We start from the raw sequence: 21,413 nt of genomic DNA, 5'->3' as shown, positions 1-21,413 counted from the left end.
TAACCCAAGAATCAATGGAGAAGATCTTTTTCATTAGAGTGGCGGTAAAAGCTGCTCCGGCATCGACCCTCCCTCTATTTTGAGCCGTACAATATGCACCAGCCACAGTGCTGTCAAGTAACACAAGATAAAACCTCAGTTAAGAAGTCTTCGTTTTTTATTCAATCAGGTTATTAATGTTACACACCACCACAAATAGAAAACATTAGCCCATAAAAGAGGACTGCGGAATAATAATAGTATTAATAATATTAGGTAATATCAAGTATTTTTTTACAGTCAAAATGGGGGAAAGTAGTACGATAATTACCAGCACTGAAAAATGTAGCATGTCTGTCTGTCAAAGGTAACGGCACAGACTTGAAGCACAGAAGTTAGAAAAACATGATCATACACACATGCAGCACAAACCGACGAGCAACATTATCTACCAGCTCCTCATCGGAGGAGCTCCACTACAAAATACAACTTGTTCCATTTACCTCGCCCCTTTCTAGCACAACTAAACAAAATCAGTTCATGAACCCTTCAGATGTTGTGACTATTTCATCTGTGTGTTTGTGAGTCTGTATTTCTCGTTTAAATACGATCAAGGTACGATCTAAAATAAAGCACTTGTCATTTGACGGAATATCTTCGGATAGTTAGAAAAAACTTGGATGTATGAAATGATAGGTACCAGATAACGACTTTATACAACATAGTATAAATACACACAACAGGCAGAGGTGAGCAGGAATAACACACACTTCCTCTCAACTTGTAGATGTTGTTGGAAGTGTATTTCTAAGGGCTGCAATATTTTAATTAGCGATAAAGAATTAGATTAATTCTACAGTTAATCGCTTTGTCTAAAAATGTAAAAACTAGATGCAAACCTTTGAGTTGTAAGCTCTTTCTTGACATACTGTATGAAACAGCATTTGACAAAACAATCTCGACTGGAGGTGTTGTTCTGGACCTTTTGACTGCATTGCATAGACCTCATCAGCAGATGTTGTTTGCCCATAGTTTGTCTGAACATCCAGCAGACATCATCTCCAGATGAGGATTGTGTAAAAAGCTCCAGAGCAATCAAGTGTACCTTTAGTCAAGATTGTTTTGTCAACATATTTTTATGGTTTTACTGCCCCGTCATGGTGTTGGTTGGCTGTTTAGTGGTATCACTTTCTAATAAGGCATACTTAAAAATGGGTAGCCCTGAGACAGACTTGGCAATCTCTCGTGACTTGGATTAACGGATATAGATAATGGATGGATGGAAGACTAAAGCATTGTAAGACTGGAGATGTAAATATTGTAAACATTATTTAGTCTTCCTGCAGAGCTCCTTCTAAAAAAATGAAATAGCTAGATAAAAAGACAAATGTCTGCCCAACAAAAGACATGGTTCTACATGAGGTTTCTGTCTGTTTAAAGGACATTTTTCCTCGTCACATTTGCACCAAATGCTTGCTCTTGGGGGGAATTGTTGGGTCTTTGTAAATTATAGAGTGTGGTTTAGACCTACTCTATCTGTAAAGTGTCCTGAGATAACTTCTGTTATGATATGACACTATAAATAAAATTGAATTTAATTAAATGTACAACAATGAAAGATATTTTACAACCTGACAACCCAAAAGTTGTTCTTAAGAATGTTTTAGTAGCGATCCATAAAGCATAAATAAAGGATCATTAATAAAGCAACAACTTATAAACCCCTAAAATACGCATAGTTAGAAAGTGGTACCAACATCTTTGAAATGCTAACAGCTACAATCAGAGACTGCTAGCAACACGAGCCACTTCTTCGCATCCAACCGGCACCCGCTTGAGTCAAAGTGCATGTCGGTGGTGATGGCGTGCCGCACTGCTGGCTAGGCAGCTTCCCATTAACAGTCCCGTCACCACTGTGTGCCAGAGGGCCAAATGCGAAGGGCTACGGAGGGAAGAGTTTGCTAGCATGGTTTGATAAACAAATGTTAATCTCCTTAGTGCTGCTTCAGGCTCCGTGGCAGGTTTTGCACACAGCAAAGACAGACTGGCTGCCTGGCTCGCTGTGCTGCGCTGCCCAGCCACCCTCTTCACTTTAGGAACAATTCTCTTTCCATTCCACCGCCTCTCATGTTTACAACAGTAATCCATTCAGTGACGTCTGTATCGGGGTGCCCAACTGTGCGTGATCCTCCTTATGCCCACTTCTCATCCTCCTTCTCACACCCCAACCAGAAGCAACGCTTCCTAAGCTGGCTCTCTCTGGTGGATACTGACAGATTTGCTTGGCGTCAAACATACATTTCCCAATTTGGTTTGTGTACTCAGAGGGGTAAAAAGACTGTTTTTGTGGTTTGTGGCTAAATACTCTTGAACCTGTGGTTGAACTTAAAGCTATAGTGCGTAGTTTCTGTCGCCCCCATGAGGAATTCTAAGCGATGACAACATCACTGTTGTATCCACGACACAAGCCTTCCATAATCGAGCACGCACCCCCACCCCTCCTCCACGCAGTTGCTAGTAGCCAAGGAGGACACGGAGGATTAAAAAAACATGATGGACTCTTCAGAAGAGGTAATTATCTTCACTCGAGTTTCTGCGTGCGAAAGTCGCCGGACGACAACAATTTCTAAACACAGCCATACTGAGAAATACAGAGAGAGTTGTGTGGAGCTGATAGTCTTAATTAGCTTTGTAGCAACTCATATGGCGATGGCTTGAATGAACAGACGTTCATCAATATGAAAAAAGTTACGCAATAAAGCTTTAACATTACTGCATTATTTTCTTTATTCGTAGCTTCTGGGTGCTTTAAAGCACAAGTTTTTCAACTGGTTACAACAGAAAATTCTCTGTGTAATGGCTGGCAGCCTCAAAAGGCTGCGTTAGTTGAAGGAGAGCTAGTATTGCCTGTAGTTGTTTTGTTTTCTCAGTCTTATCCCCCCTCTCAAGGGAAACTTGATTTAGCAAATCCCAGACCGTTCATTGTGATATCTCTCTTTCAGCTGCAGCCTCTTCCACTCCTTCTCTGAATGTGTCTTATAGAAACACGGAGGATGTGCATGCTGAAACTAGGGTTTTTAATTCTTCCCCCGGCTCTTTTTTGTCTCCTCTTTCTTGTCTGTTCTTTTCCCAGTCAGAGCTGTTGAGCCGGCGCTGTGGGCAGTACGTGTTAGCAGGAGAAAATCAGATCCCCTGCTGAGTGTGTGTGAGCTGCCAGACCTCCCCATGGTCCTCCACCCCCGCTGCCTCTTCATGTCCAGCATTTTGACCCAAGCTGCTGCTCTGGTCTCAGAGTCTCTAAACCTTTTTGTCATTTTTCAAAAGTCATAAATCTCTATTCACCTGCCACAACTTACTTTGTTTCACTGTCTCTTTCAGCCGAGTCTTCTGAAGTACAATCATTGGTATGACAATGGTGTCTTTACTATAACATGCGCTCATTTTGCATGGCCTTGTAGTAGTGCTCCTGCTCAGCGTGGCTGCGGGCGGAGACAGAGGGCCGACGAGGCAGGGTGGAGGAGCGGGACAGCGCCTGGCTATGGCCATCCATCAGTAAGTCGGGATGGGGAGGAGGGGGAAGCATGCTGGAGCAGGACGGGTGGGGAGGTGGAGGCATGGAGGATGAGGGGTGAGGCGGTGGCGGCAAAGGGGAAGAGGATGGATGTGGAGGCGGGGGCATTTGGGAGGATGATGGGAGGGGTGGTGGGGGCATCTGAGAGGACAGGTGAGGAGGGGGAGGCATGTGAGAGGAGGCCGGGTGAGGGAAAGGAGGAAGCATTGGAGAGGAGCTTGGGTGAGGAGGGGGAGGCAAGGGGGAAGGAGACGAGTGAGGAGGCGGTGGCGGTAGAGGGGATGACAGCTGAGGAGGGGGAGGCAGAGGGGAGGAGCAGGTGGGGGGGGGCGGGGGAGGCAGATCCGGTCCACCTTCGACGCTGCCGCTGGCCAAGGAGGAGCACAGCGAGTCCGTTTTCACTGGGAGTGTCCGGTAGTCCCGGTAGTGATTGACATTGTCCTGTCGCTGCAGCGCTACGCGGTGTTGGTCCCCTGCCGTGTCGGCGGCCATCATGTTCCCGCTGATGGTGTTTCTCCACTCCCACGGCTTGCCGTTAGTGGCCGACACACGCACCACTGGGTGGTGAGGGGCGTGAGCATCGATTGTGACGATGCTCCCGCTTCCGGCGATGCTCCCTGGGTTGCTCCCAGTGCAGCTGTCACGATCAGATGGGATCCTGTAATAGGGCGACTCGGAGCAGTTGGACCCACCACCGGAGGAGGATCCACCTTCTGACGCCTTGGTGGACGAAGAGACTCCGTGACCCTGCTGCTTAGACATGGCTATCACCTGGAGGACAGAAGAACATCTAGTCAGAATGACCATAGGAAAAATGCTCATAACGTTACATTGTAGCTTGTTGTAACTGATGTTGTTCCCATCAATCACTTAGACACAAAGACATAGGAAAATAGGATCCAGGTTAAAAAAAAATGAAGTTACCCTTTAACTCCAATTATAATAAGTGTCTGAACCCTTGTGAGAGTATTTTACATCGGAAAGTAATCAGTGAAATTGCTTTCACTCGCATTCTGTTTTGAGTTTACCATCAAAATAAATCATCAGGTGTGTCACACAGCGTCTGGCAGCTGTTAAATCTCTTCTCCTGTCTAAACTATATTTTTTCAGAACTGGCCACGTGCCACTAGAAACCAAAGAATAATTTATTACTCCTCTAAACGATGTAATTATTATGATTGGCAGGCATTCATTTTCTAATTTCTTCCTCACCTGAGTGACTCTTTGCTGGCTGGGCGGCTGGTTGGGCTGCGTGTTGGGCACACGGGGTGTCGACACTGCGATCGGTCCTGTTCCTGGCTCCTTCACCCCTCCCTCGGTGAGCGACAGCCACTTGGCGCGTGTTTTGGCACTCTTGGGGGAGACAGGCGGTGGCCGAGAGGCCTCCTCAGGGATGTGAACGAGTGGGGGTGCCACCACCATCCTGGCTCCGGTTGGTGTGGCGGTGCCCTTGTTGGCTTGCACTGTGGGATAAAGAGAGGAAGGCATCTCCTGCTCTCCTTCTCCGGCTGCTGCTCCTTCATCTCCTCCATCCCTCCCGTCCATTCCCTCCTCCTCATCCCGTGAGCTCTGGCTGCGGACCTCTATCGAGCGCTGCCTCCACTCTGACACCAGCTGCCGAGACCTCTGGGGGTCGAAGGGCACATGGAAAGTCATGTGACGCTGCGTGGTGGGCAGCTCATCTGAGGGGGAGATGGGGCTGTTGCCGTTTGCGACTCTGGGCAAGGTGTTGCTGAAGGTTACCATGGTCTCCTTGCCCATTGGACCCCGGGTTGCCAGGAGCTCCACATCAGCACTGGCTCGTTTGAGGGAGGCCAGGGATGCCTTCTCCCTCCTCACCTTACTGCGAGCCCCGGACCCCAGCCCAGCTCCCAGCTCCTCTCTGCTCTCAGACACCCTGGGAGTCTTCCTGTACAGGGAGTCATGACTCCGCTGGCTCAGCACCCTCAAGCCATCTTTCTGCTGAGCTGGGGTCAGTCTCTGTAAAGAGGGAGCGTCTTCGTCTGATGCTTTGAAGTTTCCCACTGCGTACACAGCCTGACAAAGGGATACAGAGAGGAAGGAGGGGAGGAGAAACAAATGAGGAGATAATAAGTACCCAGCATGTTAAACAAAGAAACGTGAAAGCGTGAAAATGTATTTTCTTCAATGTTTGGGAGAATCTTTTTTTTTTATATTCCTATTAGTGGGCAGCAAGTGCATGCATAGGAATTTCTCCTCCTTCCTGTTTAGTCTGAGGTCAGTATGATTCACTCTCTTCCCCCTCTCTCTTTCAGAATTCCTCCTTTAATGACAGGAGGAAGTGCTCCCTTTATTAAAATGTGAAAGACGAGGGAGAAAGAGAGCGAAAGGAGGAGGGAAGCGTGGAAGATGGCAACGACAAGTTTTCTTAAAATCAAGTGTGAAATTGTCCCAGAGAATTCTTATCGGATTATTCATTCTCTCTCCCTTCCCTCCGTAATAGAAAAGGCTATATATAGACCCCGCCAAAAAAACTGCTAGGAGAGAGAAGTACGTATGGAAGCCACACGGAGAGGAGAGGTGATTAAAAAAAGAAGCATTTGTTAGCACATGCTGTGATAGCGTTAGAATAATACAATGGGATAATTCAGTCACAGCAAAACAACTAAACCACTTAATTAAAGAAAGAAAAAAATCTATTTGTGAGTATTCGGTTATTTCCACCACGCTGCATTGCAGACTGTTAACTATTCCCCGTGGACAAAAACAAATCCCTAAATGCCTACAAACATATGCTGGCGTTCATTTCACAAACTAAATCCTGAAATAGAAAATCCATTTCGAGACAATTCCACTTGTTCAAATGTCTTTCAGCGAGTCATATTAGCATAAAAGGTGTAGTTAAATAGCATTAGGCCTTTGAATATATTTTGTACACAGTCTGATGAATCTTTTGCTTCTGTGCACTTTGCTTAACTAACCAAGTAGACTCCGATGCCGGCTCCTATGACGTATCCCACGTAGACGTCTATTGGGTGACTGCGGTGCTGAGTTATCTGCGTCAGCCCGGCGAGGCCTGCCGCCATGCAGTAAGCAAACACCAGCAAAGGCTTCAGCAGCTTGGTCGTGCAGCTGATGCTGGCATTCAAATACATCTGCGGAGAGAGAAGCACACATAAATATACAAAAGACAGATAGCCAGACAAACAGAGACTGAGGTGGAGATGTCATTAAAAGGCATAACAAGACACTGCAACAAAAGTTTGACCTCAACAGTGGATGGATTTAGCCTATAGTTTAGATGAATTATAGAAACTCATCTTAAACTTTGTTGTTAAAGGAATAATTTGGCATTTTGGGAAAGACGCTTTCCGAAAGTTACATAGGAAGATTGATACCACTCTCATATCTGTCTGTAATTCCCCTTGTTTCCAATGCAACTCCAGATATTTGAAGAATTCTCTTTAGGTGATATTATATTGAAAAAGCAAAAATAAACTGTCTTATATTCTTTTTGTGCCATGAAAATGCTGTAATGATACCATCTTAATGAGCTGTTTTAAGACAAAAAATGTACACTGCGTATGAGGTTAACTGAGTCATTAAGATGAATATTCTTTGACAGAAAAACAGAGTGGGGAAGTAAGCAGGAGGGACACGGGAAGGGAGACAGAATATATTCACATATTTAAATCGAATTTATATTACATAAAGTGGAGGACAGCTGAGTGACAGACAAGCAGACTTTGCAAAAATGATCCATTTTAACAAGCTTGTCCATGTAATAGTGAGCATAAAAATTCTACTTTTCTTGAAGCAAGAATCTGTCAGAAGGGTGACATTTCAGTTATTTCTAATGCCATACAATTTTGTTGTCTACTTTGTCAAGTGATCTGCTAGTTCTGTCAAATTTCAGAAAATGTCTAAAAAAAAAAAAAAATATGTGTGAAGAGAAGGTATGGAAGCAAGTGGAATTATTTCACTTCATTGTAAAGTTTTTTGAGACTGAATACAATAAATACATGTTTTAATGTGGTGGCAGTAGGGCTGCACGATATTAGGAAAATATCTTATTGTGATTATTTTGACTGATATTGCGATTGCAATATGATTCACAATATTGGAGGGAATGATCATTTTTGTATCATTATTCTCATTTTCATTGAAAAATATAAATAAAAATTGAAGTGTGATTTATTGCGAGGATCTGTACCAAACAAAGATTTTTTCTTTAGTCTGTAGGATAGGATTTGTAGGCCGGGATGTCTGCAGCACCACACTATCTTCTAACCGTATATAAACTTGGAACTATATTCTCAGAAAGGCGAAGCACTGCTGATCTGCTCGGGGCTTCTCAGGTGCTGCAAGGCATATCACTCCGCCCAAGTAGCAGAAGTAGCAGTGCTTCGCCTTTATGAGAATATAGTTCCTAGTTTATATACGATAGATAGTTAGAAGATGGCTGTGTCTCATGTGACCTTGTTATTTGTACACCCTGTGACTATACAAATCACAACATGTAAATAGGAACATGGTGTTATTTTGTCACTTATTCGGAGCAGTAAGCTAGTTGGAACCGATTACCTTCAGGATCCATGCTAGGCTAAGCTACCGGTGGAACCGTCAGACAGAGTTACAACTCGCACGGAGATGAGAAGGGTATGTATGGACTTATCTAACTCTGGGGGATACGGTGAATAAGCTAAAGTCTCAATAAGTCGGCGTGTTCCTTTAACAAATATTGCGCCCCCCTGCAATTTGGATATTGCACTAGTTCATATTGCGATTTCGATAAAATTGCAATTAATTGTGCAGCCCTAGTGGGCAGTATAGAACAATAACGTAGATAAAGGATCTGTGAACAGTGTTAATGAGCTGCTTCTCAACTTTGCAGAGATTAGACAACATGTTGTAACTCTAGCAACCAAAACAGCTGCTTTCCTCTTCCTCTCCTGCCTTTTCTCTCTCATCAGAAACCAGTCTGGTGAGTTTTAATGAGCACACTTTGGACTCAGTGACGCAGCAGTGGTATGGCCAGTAGCTGAAATAGCTATTGGTGGAGGGCGTATGTGTGTGTGTGTGTGTGTGTGTGCGTGTGTGTGTGTAGGAGGGTGTTACTTCATGAGAAAGTGACAGTGCTACTCTGCCGTACAGTTCACATGCTGCTGCTGTCAGCACCAAACTACAGAATGACAAACATATCCTACCAATATGCATTAGGATGTAACAGCCAATCTGACCTAAAAAGACAGTTCCTGTTATTTTTTTTATGTCAATTTGGATGGCTCTTTTGGCTTGAGGGTACTGTTGTCTGAAATTTGGAAATCTCTCAGTGATTAAACAGTGTGACGCAATTGTGATTTATGTATGAAGTGACAGTGATTTCATTCCAGCTAAAAAAAAAAAAATCCTCTGATATGCAGGAACTAATCTTACGTTGCCAGCAGCAACGTTCGTTAAATAGAGGAACATCTGGATAGTTATCAAGTGCACAAACTCATGAAAATGTATGAAAGACATTTCGAAAGAAAGAAATGTAGTGCAAAAACACTGCTGTAATATTAGCGTATCACGATTCTCGATTTTTAGGAATATGTAAATGAAGGGTTAACTATTTCAAAGTGACCGTGAATGGACTGTTCATAAGAGAGATGCACCCATTAAACCCTAAACACATACACAACCACATGCAAGCATACAGTATATGAAAGAAATACATCATACTCAATATACACAAACATAGAAGGCAAGTAAGACACAGAAGTGCTTACGGAGATATAGACAGCAGCGAAGCCAGAGAGCGTTGCATGCTGGGATGGAAATGTTTTCCTGGGGGGAGAAAGGGGAAAAGTTAGGTGTGAAAGAGGCAAGGCAGAGAGACAAAGAGAGATTTATGTTTTCACAAAAAAACTGAGTGTGTTTATTGCCTCTTGAATAAAGCTGTTTGTAATGTCGTGGTCGTATTTGACATTAAAAACCTGTCTGACTGTGTGTTTGTCAAACTGAGCGTGCGTCCTTGGATGTGAGCATTAATAAACACAAACCGAACACCATGCGGCATTAGTGGGAACATTAGGGGAGAGTGAATGAGTTGAGGTCAAAGCTGCTAATTAAGAGTTTAGAAAACTGAATCATAAATCTCATTTAATTTGCCTTTCTAAGGCACTGTTTGTGTAAGTGTGTTTATCATTGTGTATACCTCCTCCCACTTGTTCAGGGCTAAACCTGTGTGTGTGTGTGTGTGTGTGTGTGTGTGTGTGTGTGTGTGTGTGTGTGTGTGTGTGTGTGTGCTGGTCCTTATTTTTTCAAAGGTCTGATTGAGTTAAGGCTTGGGTTTTAGGATTCAGGCTAGAATTACATTTAGGCCACGTTTATGCTAATTGTTGGGGTTAGGCATTTAGTTTTTATTGTTAAAGCAATAGTTCAACATTTTGGGAAATAATATAATATTTGCTTTGCCAAGAGTTAGATGAGGAGATTGATACCGTTCTCATATCTGTCCAAACAATATAAGGCTACAGCGAGCAGCCGGTTAGCTTAGCTTAGCACAAAGCCTGGGAACAGGGAAACAGATACAGTAGCCTGGCTCTGTTGGACAGCACATTTGGTTATGTGCCAGAATATTTCTTGTCCGGGTGCAGTAACTTCCTAACCTGACGAGCCAGATGGTTGGTTATACAGAACCATCCGAGAAGGCGTTATTGGAAACTGTTTGGAAAAGGGCAGGCACTTTCAAAAAATACTTGGCAGGTGATTAAATTAATCATCTTTCTATCAAACTTTTGGTGAAGCCAGTCGGGAGAAGAGGTAAAACATATTTTTCACTGAGAAAGTCGTTAGTGCACTTTGCTCTTCTTTCAATTCTAATATAACCTCTTTTAGGAGCCGCCGTTGTTGTTTTGGACGAACAGTTGCCTCTCTATGTCGTCACACACACACCTAAACCACATCACAGCTGCCTGTAGCTCCTCACAGGACTCTGATTGGTCCGAACCAAGGTGGTTCGGACACAAACGCACTACTTGAAGCCTGACCTGCTGTGCAAGGTGAGTAACTTCTGGAGTCTCCAAGGAACTGCTCTTGTCGAAGAAATAGTCTGGCTAATAATCCCTTGTAAAAAGGCTTGTTGTCATTTTTATCAGATGTATGTATCAATATAACCATCATAACCGGTTATATTTAATATATGAGAGTGGTATCCTTCTCATCCAACTCTACACCATGAAAGCAAGTGAGCATATTATCCAAAATGTTGAACTAATCCATTGAGGTTAGTTTTAGGAGCTAGGGAATGCATTACGTAAATATGAGTCCTAACAAACGTGTGTGTTTGTACTACTAAGATAAGCCCTATATCGACTCTTTTCTGTTTGTATGCACTTATGCCTGTCTAATACCCATATGCTGCAGCTGCTTTGTCTGACCTCCGTCTATTTGTTACACTCTGTGCTGCTAAAGAGTTTCTTCAGAAGCCAAACTTAACTACAACACCTGCAAGTGAGATGCTACAGCTGGGAACACTGAGAATTTGTCAGGGCATTGTAAGTCTTGTGTGCAAATACACACTTAACTTTACTAAGCAGCATATTATTGATAAGCAAATATTGTATTATTTCTGAAATCCAAATGAAAGAACAATTTCACTCCTTCTCTATTTGAATCTCCTGTAATCCTCTTCAAATGCATGTACCTACCCCAGAGACTGCTGATTAGTTTTTACCGGCGCACAATTGAAAGCATTTTAACATATTGCTGTACTGCGTGGTATTCTAGCTGCACTGCTGCAGACAAAAAAGACCTGTAGAGGGTTGTGAAGACGGCTGAGAGGATTGTCGGTTCCCCCCCTGCCAAATCTGTGCGACATCCATTTAAGCCGTCTCCTCACACGGGCCGCAAGCATCCAGCAAAAGCCCTCACACCCCGGAAACCTCTTCTTCACCACCCTCCCTTCAGGCAGACTGAGAACCCTAGGAGCACGCACCAACAGGCTTCAGAACAGCTCTTTCCCCAGAGCTGTAGACAGGCTTCAGAAACCGACCACCATAACCACCACCACCACCACCAAGCGTCCCCCCCACCCCCAAACACATACATGCATGGGCACACACAAACTTACGCAGATACCCCGGGCCTTATGCAATAATGTCTGTGCAATAACTTTTGTATTCACTGCTCCCTATATTTCTATTTTAATATTCAAGTATTTATTTATACCATGGGTAATATGTGTATTTATGAAATAATTAATGTGTATGTGGTCATGAGTGAGGTGTGTGGGTGTGTATATTAATTGTATATTAAATATTTTAGATTGTATTTTAATGCTGCAAACTGGATTGCTCCAAATAAGTTTAGTTGTGTAAAGATATGCAATGCCAATAAAGATCTATCTAAATTAGTTTTAGAGTATAGTACAGTACGCACTCCTGCGAGATAGGGCTGTGTAGCAATATTCAGTATACTAAGCAATTACTGTAAATCCTTTTATTACTGTAGCTCAATGTGTTCTGTAGCAAAGGGATCTAGCATGGCTAAATTCTTATTTAATGGCATTGGAGCAGCCTGCTAGGAAAATAAGAAGCATACACTAATATCCTGTAATAAATGCACTGTATATCTGTTTGTGTTCATACTGTATGTTTTATATATTTTTGTATAAGTGGATACAGATTTTGAATTCAGGCAGATGGAGACTTTCTGTGTGTCCATGGATGCTGTTTTAACATGCATCTATGTGTCTTACCTCGCTGACATGATGGCATACTGGTCTTTGCCCATGCAGATGTCCCGTGTGATGTAGGCATTGTTGTCACATGAGACTCCCGGGGCCGTGTAATTGGGCTGGCAGACGGTGAGGAAGAAAGGGGCGTGGTAACCAGTTGCTAACTGGATGACATCTGTCACCAGGGCTGTTGCCAGGAGACCGAATACATGAACACCTGAGGGAGAGAGGTAAGAGACAGAAATAATAGCTGAACAAAAAGCCCCTGGTGTTTTCTTCACTAGGCTATGAGCTGTTCACTTATGATTACCTGCAGTTGCGGATAAAAAAATAAATAAAAAATGACACTAAATTTACTCCAACAACCCAAAGTGACACCCCAAGCCTTCAGGTTGTTACTGTGTAAAGCTTTTCTGCAGACAGTGAAATTTGGCAAGGTGAATTAATTACTCTTTTCACTTCAAAGCTCAACGTAAGGCCTCAAGATATTTCTCATGGAGCATTATATCAAGTCTATTTCTTTTCAGGTCATGTAATTAGCTTATTTCCCTACTCTAAAAAGTGGAATGACACATGCCTTTGGTGTGGGAGATCTGGGTTCGATTCCCACTGCGATACATCAACCAATGTGTCTCTGAGCAAGACACTTAACCCCTAGTTGCTCCAGAGGCGTGCGACCGCTGACATATATAGCAATTGTAAGTCGCTTTGGATATGTAATGTAATGTAAATGTGGACAGTGATAACTCATAAAATATGAGAAATCAAACACAATGCAACATAAGCATATGGTTAAACTGACTGTTGTGAATACGTTACATTCCATTCTGAACAAAGTCTCTCTCATCTATTTGAATTGGTAGCATACATTTTCATCAAATTGTTACACTGTTTTCCTTCGTGGAGATTTATCTGCGTGAACCTACCTTGAATCAATCTTCCCTTCCTCTGGTGCCTCTTTCTTATCTTTCTACTCTCACGTCATCAAAGTGAATGGAGCCATTGTTAGAGAAAGTATATATATATATATATATTCTTGTAGAACATTGTGAACTGTACCCTGCTTTGTGTCACTTTGTTCTCCGAGTGCTCGTTACTGAATCAACTCACAGAGGTCAAGCCAGTAGATGATAGGATGCGAACCATAAAACAATCGCGATCGGATTGACTGACAAAAATAGGCAAATTGAAACATGTTAATAAGCATCCGTGAGAAAATAATGCCGTTTGACAAACAATGCGGTTAATGAGTCCCTCTAAAAGATGGCCCCTGAGGTAAGCTCAATTACAACCATTGCTTTGTCCATAGCAACGGCCACGTATCCACCAAAACTCCCTCCAAAAAGCCCCAAAAGGATTGGTAGTTGGACATACCGACGAAGCGCACGGTTCTGCGTAGGAAGGAGTTGAAGCTGCAGCCTCCGGCATTGATGCTACTCTCCGACTTGGGACACGTCTTCAGTTTGGACTGCAAACAGTACATCAGGCCCTCCCCCATCATAATCTACAGACACAGAGAGAGAGCAGTAGGTAAGGTTTGTGGAAACTTGCTACATTTCTACTACATTTATGTTGTATAGTGCAAAATGTAAAGCACTGAGAGAGAAACAAAACAAGAAAGAGACAAAAGGAGAAAAAAAATAGAGAGGAAAAAGGGTTAAAGTGCTTTTAATGTCAAATCCCTTCAGGTGATTGTCATCTACGGTGAGAGAGAGCTACGGAGGGAGAATGGAGGCAAGGTGCTATTGAATAGTGATCACTTCCAATCTGAGTGATAGATGAGTGTTGGAGAGCTCTGCTCGTTTCCATGCTGCTGATAGATTAGCAGTGTGTGTGTCTTTGTATTGATTGGGGGGGGGGTGTTTGATGGTGTGTATTGGAATGTCAGGTGTGTATTTATCAATGTGTCCATTGATTCTGCAGATAGGATTTGCTTTGTGACTGTTTGGAGGAGCTGCTGTATGTTTGCATATTTCTGTGATTTATGTATTTGTCTGTACACAGGCGTGTCTGTGTGATGTGTGTGTGTGTGTGTGTGTGTGTGTGTGTGTAGAACTCAAACAAAACCCCAAACCCCAAGACACATTAGATCCCTAACCCTCTGAGACAAGATTTATCCTGCTGACTACGATATGGGAAGTTTTGTTCTTGTAAAGCTTCACCAGTAAACATTTTTACATGAACAATGGATCAAATGTGGCTCAATGACAAATCCACAGAGAATTATTAGTCAACAAGCTTTTTTCCCGCTTTAGGTGATACAGACCGCAAATTCTGCATTCATTAGTTCAGTTTCCAGGAGAAAAAAAGATCTGATAAACAAAATGTACGCTACCTGCCCAGCACCAAACTGGAATATTAGCGCCTACCTAGTGAACAAAGTCAAACACAGAGCAAGCTAAAGATCAAGATGTTTTTTCTCAGGAGTTGGTGGAGACCAAAACCGAGCTAAAAAGAGAGCGGATATTGAACTTTCATTCATCAGGTTTAAATAATTCTGTATGGAACTGAAAATAAAGCTCTGGATGCCTTCTGTTTCTCTTTAAGTGGCGTTAGAGCTAAGCTCAGTGAGTTTAGCCTACCTGTAGCTCAGTTTGTGTTTATCTCTGTAGGACCAAGAAGCCGCTCCTTTTGAGAAAAATACACATTCGCCAGTGTTGACCCACATTTACATACAAAAGCATCAATTGCATACAAGATGGAACTGCTGTGTTTAAAATATACTTTTACTACAGGCGTTTAGTCACTATGGCTATGCTGTGTGTGCATTTAAACGGGACACTTATTGGTTTGATGTAATCCTATTTTTCTGATAATAGGAACATTTGTGAATACAAATGTAAAAAGTCATGTAAAATCCATTAGATCAGCTATCCATCTTTGAGGAAATATAAGAGCATATTAATCTACTTTTGAGAGAATTTGGTACTTGGTTCCATGGAAGTCCATGAATAGAACTAAACCAGTCTAGCAGGTGATGTTAGACTAGCTTGGGATTGACTTACGGACGCTGCAGGACCAGCGAAGGCCAAACTCAGCAGCATCAGCAGAGGGATGAGCTCATCCCCCGTCTCCACGTACGGCATGGAGAGGTCACGGTCATGGCAACGGAAGCCCACCATCGCCGGGGACAACACATCTGTCAGCTCCAGGAAGTACAGGGACACCAAGGAGGACAGGACGATTGGGAGCTAGACAGTCACACACACACACACACACACACACACACACACACACACACACACAAGGACAAAGCAAAGCGTGAATAGCATTTCATATTTGCCTGGAAAGGTGTTATTCATCTAATGTTTTATCTCAGCTTTTACCACAACAACTGACACACACCTTCAAACGCACACACAAGGGATGAGAAGAAAGTGATGACATCATAATATTTGCTTGTGAAAAACATCAAACTCTGCTTTCAGTAGGGGTCAGATGCACGACACACAATCAACATAAAACTCACTTCTAGTATGACTCAATAGAGCAGAAAGAGTGATTCAGCTTTGTGGTCGATTCAGTAGATGTCATGTTGACCAAGCATTGCTATATTAAAAAAAGGTGATTCATCAATACATACCTCTACAAAATAAAAGCACGGCAGCAGCGTCATGCTGTCTTTGGGTGGTTTCTTCTTGGCTTTGTTTTTGGGGGATGTCATCTTGGGGTGGGACCAGTCACAGCCTGTTGGGATAACAGATTGCGAAGAAATGTCAGAGAGGAGGCTTCAGAACACTTTAGTGGATTTTCACCATCTATATTCGGTCCGGCACCGTCAGACACCGCCTACCAAGAGCCTGGGTCTGTCTGAGGTTTCTCCCTAAAAGGAAGTTTTTCCTTGCCACTGTCGCACTAAATGCTTGCTCTTGGTGGAAATTACTGGAATTGTTGGGTTTTTGTAAATTATAGAGTGTGGTCTAGACCTACTCTATCTGTAAAGTGTCTTGAGATAACTCTTGTTATGATTTGATACTATAAGTAAAACTGAATTGAATTGAATTATATTTCTGAAAGTATTCTAAAAAAAAGTTCTAACTTCTGTCAGGCTTGGACTGGATCTGATGATAAAACATTGCTTCAAAAAGTTTTCAAAGGCTGGTTAAGCCTTAAATGTTTTATAGTGCACACATTTAAATGCATTAGTTTAAAGAATGAGACCTCTTGTTAGTAAAATGTATGTAATATATTCGGAGCGATTTTGTCAAAGTGTTGTTGGTGCATTATTAGTTTTTGTACACCCAGCAACACAGACAGAGATAACACACACACAAGGTTATTAAGATACTAAAACATGGTAAACAACAGAAACTACAACGAGAAATATGAAATTCAAAATTAAGCTTATAATGGCCAAATGGTTTTTACACACTAAATGCATCTTCCTCACAAACTCATAGACATACACACACATGCCATCAGTAACCTGTAGGCGATCAAAAGGCCTCAGAGAGAAGTAAGAGCCAAGGGCCCGAATGGAAAACTAAACAGTGTTAAATATTCACAGCTCTCCCTACAGCTCCCTATTTCCTCTCTTTTCTGCCTGTTATTCTTCTATCTCTACATGTGTCCTCTACCCATTTCCTTCCTTCTCGTTCCCTCAATCTCACCCTCTTTACCTCTCTGTGTCCCATTTTACTTATCACTTTCTCAATCACCTTCCATCTATCCCTTCCTCTTTCCTACCAATCTGCCTTCATTTAACACTTTTCTCTTGAATTCTCTTTTTCTTCGATAGTTCTTTCTACCAACATCCACGGCTGTCCTGATATCTAGGTTTGCTTTTGTTTGGTCAGTGTGTACTTTTTAATATAAATTACATACGTACTAGCCAATATGATGAATGTGAGGATCACTTGTGTCACTCTCTAAAACATGCAATGAAACCTGGCTGCTGTACCTCGTGTCACAGAACTGCTGAACCAGCTAAAATTAATTACGCTGTATAGAATGGGTTTCAATGGAGAGTGTTGGTATCCCATTATTGTGTAAAGGACATTTTCTACTAGCAATTTCCCTCTTTTTGGCAGACAAATTGACAAATATAAGGCAGATTGAATATGAGCACAAAATCAGCTGATCTGAGGCTTCGATTCCAAAAATACTTTGCTTAAAGAAACTCATATTGCCTGAACGCTGTCTCGGCATCTCTACCTCTTTCTGCCTCCTTCATCTCCTGTCTCTCCATTTTATTGTCGTTTGCTCTGCTTATTTCTCTCTCACTGGCACTTTCTCTGCCTTTCTTTCTCTCCACTGTTTTGTATTTTCATAGCATATATGTCTACCATACCCTTTCTCTTCTTTTTCAACCTTTCTACACCTTCTCTTGCCAACTGTCCTTCCGTCTTAACACCTCTCTCTCGACCTCTCCCCCCTTCTTTCTTTTCCTCCATCCTCCTTTCTCGGTTTCTGTCTCTTTCTCCAAGATAACAGGGCCTGACCCTGAGGCGGTGTACGACACAGAATCAAAGACTTCTCAGTGTAATTTCCATGACCGCTGGAAATGAAGAGGAGAGGAAAGGAAAGGAGAATAGAGGAAAGGAGACTAGGAGAGAACTGGGGACAAGATAAGCAGAGATCAAAGACACAACGAAGAGGAATGATTTTAAAAAAGCAGAAGAGTGTAGCTCCAGTTTGTATACAGTATGTGTATGGCTGGTAGTGCTGGTGGGAGGAGAGGGAGGGGGGGTGAGGATCTGAGACAGAGAAGATATTGGGATGGGTGGATTTCAGTGCAGCCAAAAGCAGCTTAGGAAGACGCTGGGTCCTGGGTGTCACTCTCCCAGCCGCTTGGTCTCTCAGTGACCTACTCCAGTCAGCACTTAAACCTCAGCTTACACACACACACACACACACACACACACACACACACTTCACTGAAGGCCAGTTTATCTATCACACCAGCATTTGTCCGCTGGGGCACGATGTGTGACGGCAAAATGTGTGTGCTGTATGCTTGTGCTTGCTAATATCATGGCAGTGTTTGCCGTTTGCATGTATGTGTAGTCTAAGCAATGCACATTACATCTGTGTGTGTGTGTGTGTGTGTATGTGTGTGTGTGTGTGTGTGTGTGAGAGAGGGGGACAGAAACAGTGTCAGTCTCTTAGACGGCGAGGAAGATACAAGACTCAGTGACCACCAACACAGGCGTGGGGGTGGAGGTGTTAGAGACAGACTAGTATAGATGAGGAGTATAGTATGGTATTGCGCAGTACAATGTAGTGGAATGTGTTTTTTGCACGTCAGGCTAGTTGATGAGTAGTAGTGGTGATATGGTGTAGTATAGTATGAACCATTTGTACATATAGCTACGAAAAGCAGTGCACTGAAATTGGTATGTATTCCACGTTACAGTTACATTTAGCGTTCTTTACAATTAAATTTAGCCGAGAAAATGTTACCAGGTACAGGGCACCATGAGCATCCCGGTCATTTCAGCGGCCGTTGCCGTTGAGTTTAGCTGACAAAAGTGGATCGTCATGCAACGGCGACAGTTAAAGTGTAGGCACTAAAACGACTAATTAATATTAGAAAAAATTTACACCACATTAAAATACCGGTCCCCTTAAGTAGTACTCCCAGGAAACAAACACACAATTCCTGGGTGAAAGTCTTGTGTTTTCCCAGGGCCACAAACTCTGCTCCCCCGCTTAAAGCTTATGAACCACCCATCCACCCCGCAGGCTGTTCTCATGAACCATTCGTACATAGTATATAAGTACGCTGTAATAGACAGATGGTTGACACATTTCAGGAAAACCAGATATCCAGTGTCTCAGTAAGGTGTTGGGCTACCAGAAAAAGCTTCAGCGCTACTTAGCATTTATTCTCCAAGTGTCTGGAATACTACTGGAGGGATAGACACTATTCTTCCAAAATAAATCCCTAATTTGATGTTTTTATGATAGTGTTGGAGAATACTGACGAAACATGCCAGTCCAAAATCTCCCATAGGTGTTTCAGAGGAGTATTATTATATAGTATACATAGAAGTAGTATAACACATTTAAACTCGGTACTGCATGACATAGAGCTGAAACGATCAGGCAATTAATCAATTAGTCGATAGTTACAGATTCATTTTCTGCCTATTTTGATCATTATTTAAGTCATTTTCAAGCAAAAACATCAACTAGTTTTAGGTTCTTAGGTGTGAGGATGTGTTACTTTTTTATTTTAAAAACAAACTGAACAGTCAATTAATCAAGAAAATTATTGGCAGATTAATCCATATTGAAAATAATTGTGAGTTGCAGCCTTAGCATGGAACAATATAGCTGAGTGTTTGAACTTAAAGGGGCTATGAAATGGTTTAAAGAGAGCGGAAAACATGTTGATCACATACATTTATTACGCGCATTATGTCTTTTGATAAACAAGGAAAACCTTTCTTTGGCTTAACTGTTCAATTTCAAATAGAGTGTGTGACGTACCAGTTCAAATGTTCTTAAGAATGTATGTTTTTGATTTTTGTTTAAGGAACACCCAGAAAAAAATGTCATCACATTAGTATGAATTTGAATTTTGTCAAACTGGGACTAAAAAAGCCCCCAAATATTTGCTATGAGAAATGTTTTGGTTGATTGCACACAGGTCTGCTTCTGCATAAGCAAAGATTTCTGTATAGTATGTTTACCCTATAGTCTAGTATAGTATAGTATAGTATAGCACTGACATGGATCCATGATGTCTCCCAACAGGCCATTGACTAAACATTCACATCAAAATGCACAGTGTAAAGTCTAAAGTCTGTTCTTATGATGACCTATGGCTAACAAACATGAACTTCAAAATGAATTAATGAGGTGACCATAACGTGTAGCAGTGCAGTTTATCCATTTTCCATCCACCATGTAGCTACTCATCCATTAAGAAAGTTACAGCTATATAGCTGCAAAGCCATGTCCACTGCAGGGGCCTTAACAGCCAGAGACATAAAGGGCCATATGCTCGACTTACTGTGGAGAAGGCTTTAAACAACTAGCTCACCTACCTTTATATTGAATAAACCATCAGTTTAAGCTATCAACCCCACTGATATAAATTCAATAAGATGTAGTTATACAAAATGTGCAACCATCATAATCATTGCTATTATGATGGTTGCATATTTCCTGGAGTGATGTTTTTCTGAACATGCATTTAGTTTGTAATTGCTGTTTTCTCCTACTGGAGGTCAGTTTAGATTTTTAGAAGCTATCAGAAGCAGCCACAGTAAAAAGATCACAATGCCGTACAGCCTATTGATAACATCGCTGTTACTCCAACACAAGCAGAAATCAGCAGATTGCGTATCAGATCATGAATTATGAACGTGAAAACCATGTGCTGATTTTTCCCCTGCTCGCCTCTCAGCTTGTGCCAGGAGGAGCTTTAGGTTGCTGGGGGAATGCATGCAGGGGGAAGAGAGCCACAATGCTACCGGACAGCCGGAGCACTCACCTCTGTCCCGGGGGCTCCGTGAATTCACCGAGTCCCGTCGCCCCCTTCCCCCCCGGCGTGGTCGCGTGTGCTGCTCCAGTTTCGCGGTGCACCGTCTCTTTAATCCATCTCCAGCGACTCCCAAGTCACCCCGAAATCCAAAACCCTCCACAAATATTTAGAGAGCGCTCCGGTGTGAGGCTATTCTGGGATCACTAAAGGAGACTGGGAGAAGGAGGTTGGATGGGAGTAAGTGGGGAGACATACAGAGGAGGAGCACGGATGGCGAGAGAGAGAGAGAGAGAGAGAGAGAGAGAGAGAGAAGAGGAGAGAGGAGAGGAGAGGGAGGGTTGCTGATGGTGGAAAGTCCAATTTGCGGCACTTGCTGGCAACGCGTTCCTCCTTTCTATTTCCTGGCTTTGGATAAGTGAGAAATTCACGTGCGTCCAGCCGGTTTCTCCCCTTTACTCGCACCTGCAAGTTTTCTTATTTTCCACAGAATGTATAACACGGATACATTTGATATTCCAAGAATAGCTTATTTTTTTTAATGCAAGGCATCCGTCACACGGTTTTCGGGTACGCAGGAAGCTTCACTGCGCGCACATACACACACAAAGACATAGGGGGCGAGCAGGGTTTGGGAGGAGGAGGAGGAGGAGGAGGAGGAGGAAGAGGGGTACAGGGGGAGGAGTAGTGTGGTGTGTGCGCTTATGGTGGGGGGAGGAGACAGTCTGGTCCACACACACACACACACA

The 21,413-nt window shown here is 42.7% G+C and overlaps 1 protein-coding gene across 1 annotated transcript; it reads right to left on the bottom strand.

Annotated features, from left to right (window-relative positions):
* Nucleotides 1-139: 139 nt before the first annotated feature.
* Nucleotides 140-21,261, bottom strand: plppr3a (phospholipid phosphatase related 3a). The gene is made up of 9 exons (XM_031310146.2): nucleotides 20,677-21,261; nucleotides 15,817-15,920; nucleotides 15,239-15,424; nucleotides 13,608-13,737; nucleotides 12,255-12,450; nucleotides 9,283-9,340; nucleotides 6,493-6,666; nucleotides 4,763-5,587; nucleotides 140-4,321 (listed from the first exon to the last, which is right to left on the bottom strand). The coding sequence occupies exons 2-9, from the start codon at nucleotides 15,895-15,897 to the stop codon at nucleotides 3,404-3,406; spliced, it is 2,568 nt and encodes an 855-aa protein (XP_031166006.2). The 5' UTR covers nucleotides 15,898-15,920; nucleotides 20,677-21,261; the 3' UTR covers nucleotides 140-3,403.
* Between the last annotated feature and the right edge of the window lie 152 nt (nucleotides 21,262-21,413).

The sequence above is a fragment of the Sander lucioperca genome, chromosome 18 (genome assembly GCF_008315115.2).
Source record: "Sander lucioperca isolate FBNREF2018 chromosome 18, SLUC_FBN_1.2, whole genome shotgun sequence".
In the NCBI taxonomy this organism is placed as follows: Eukaryota; Metazoa; Chordata; class Actinopteri; order Perciformes; family Percidae; genus Sander; species Sander lucioperca.
This window is presented reverse-complemented; position numbering and strand designations above follow the sequence as displayed.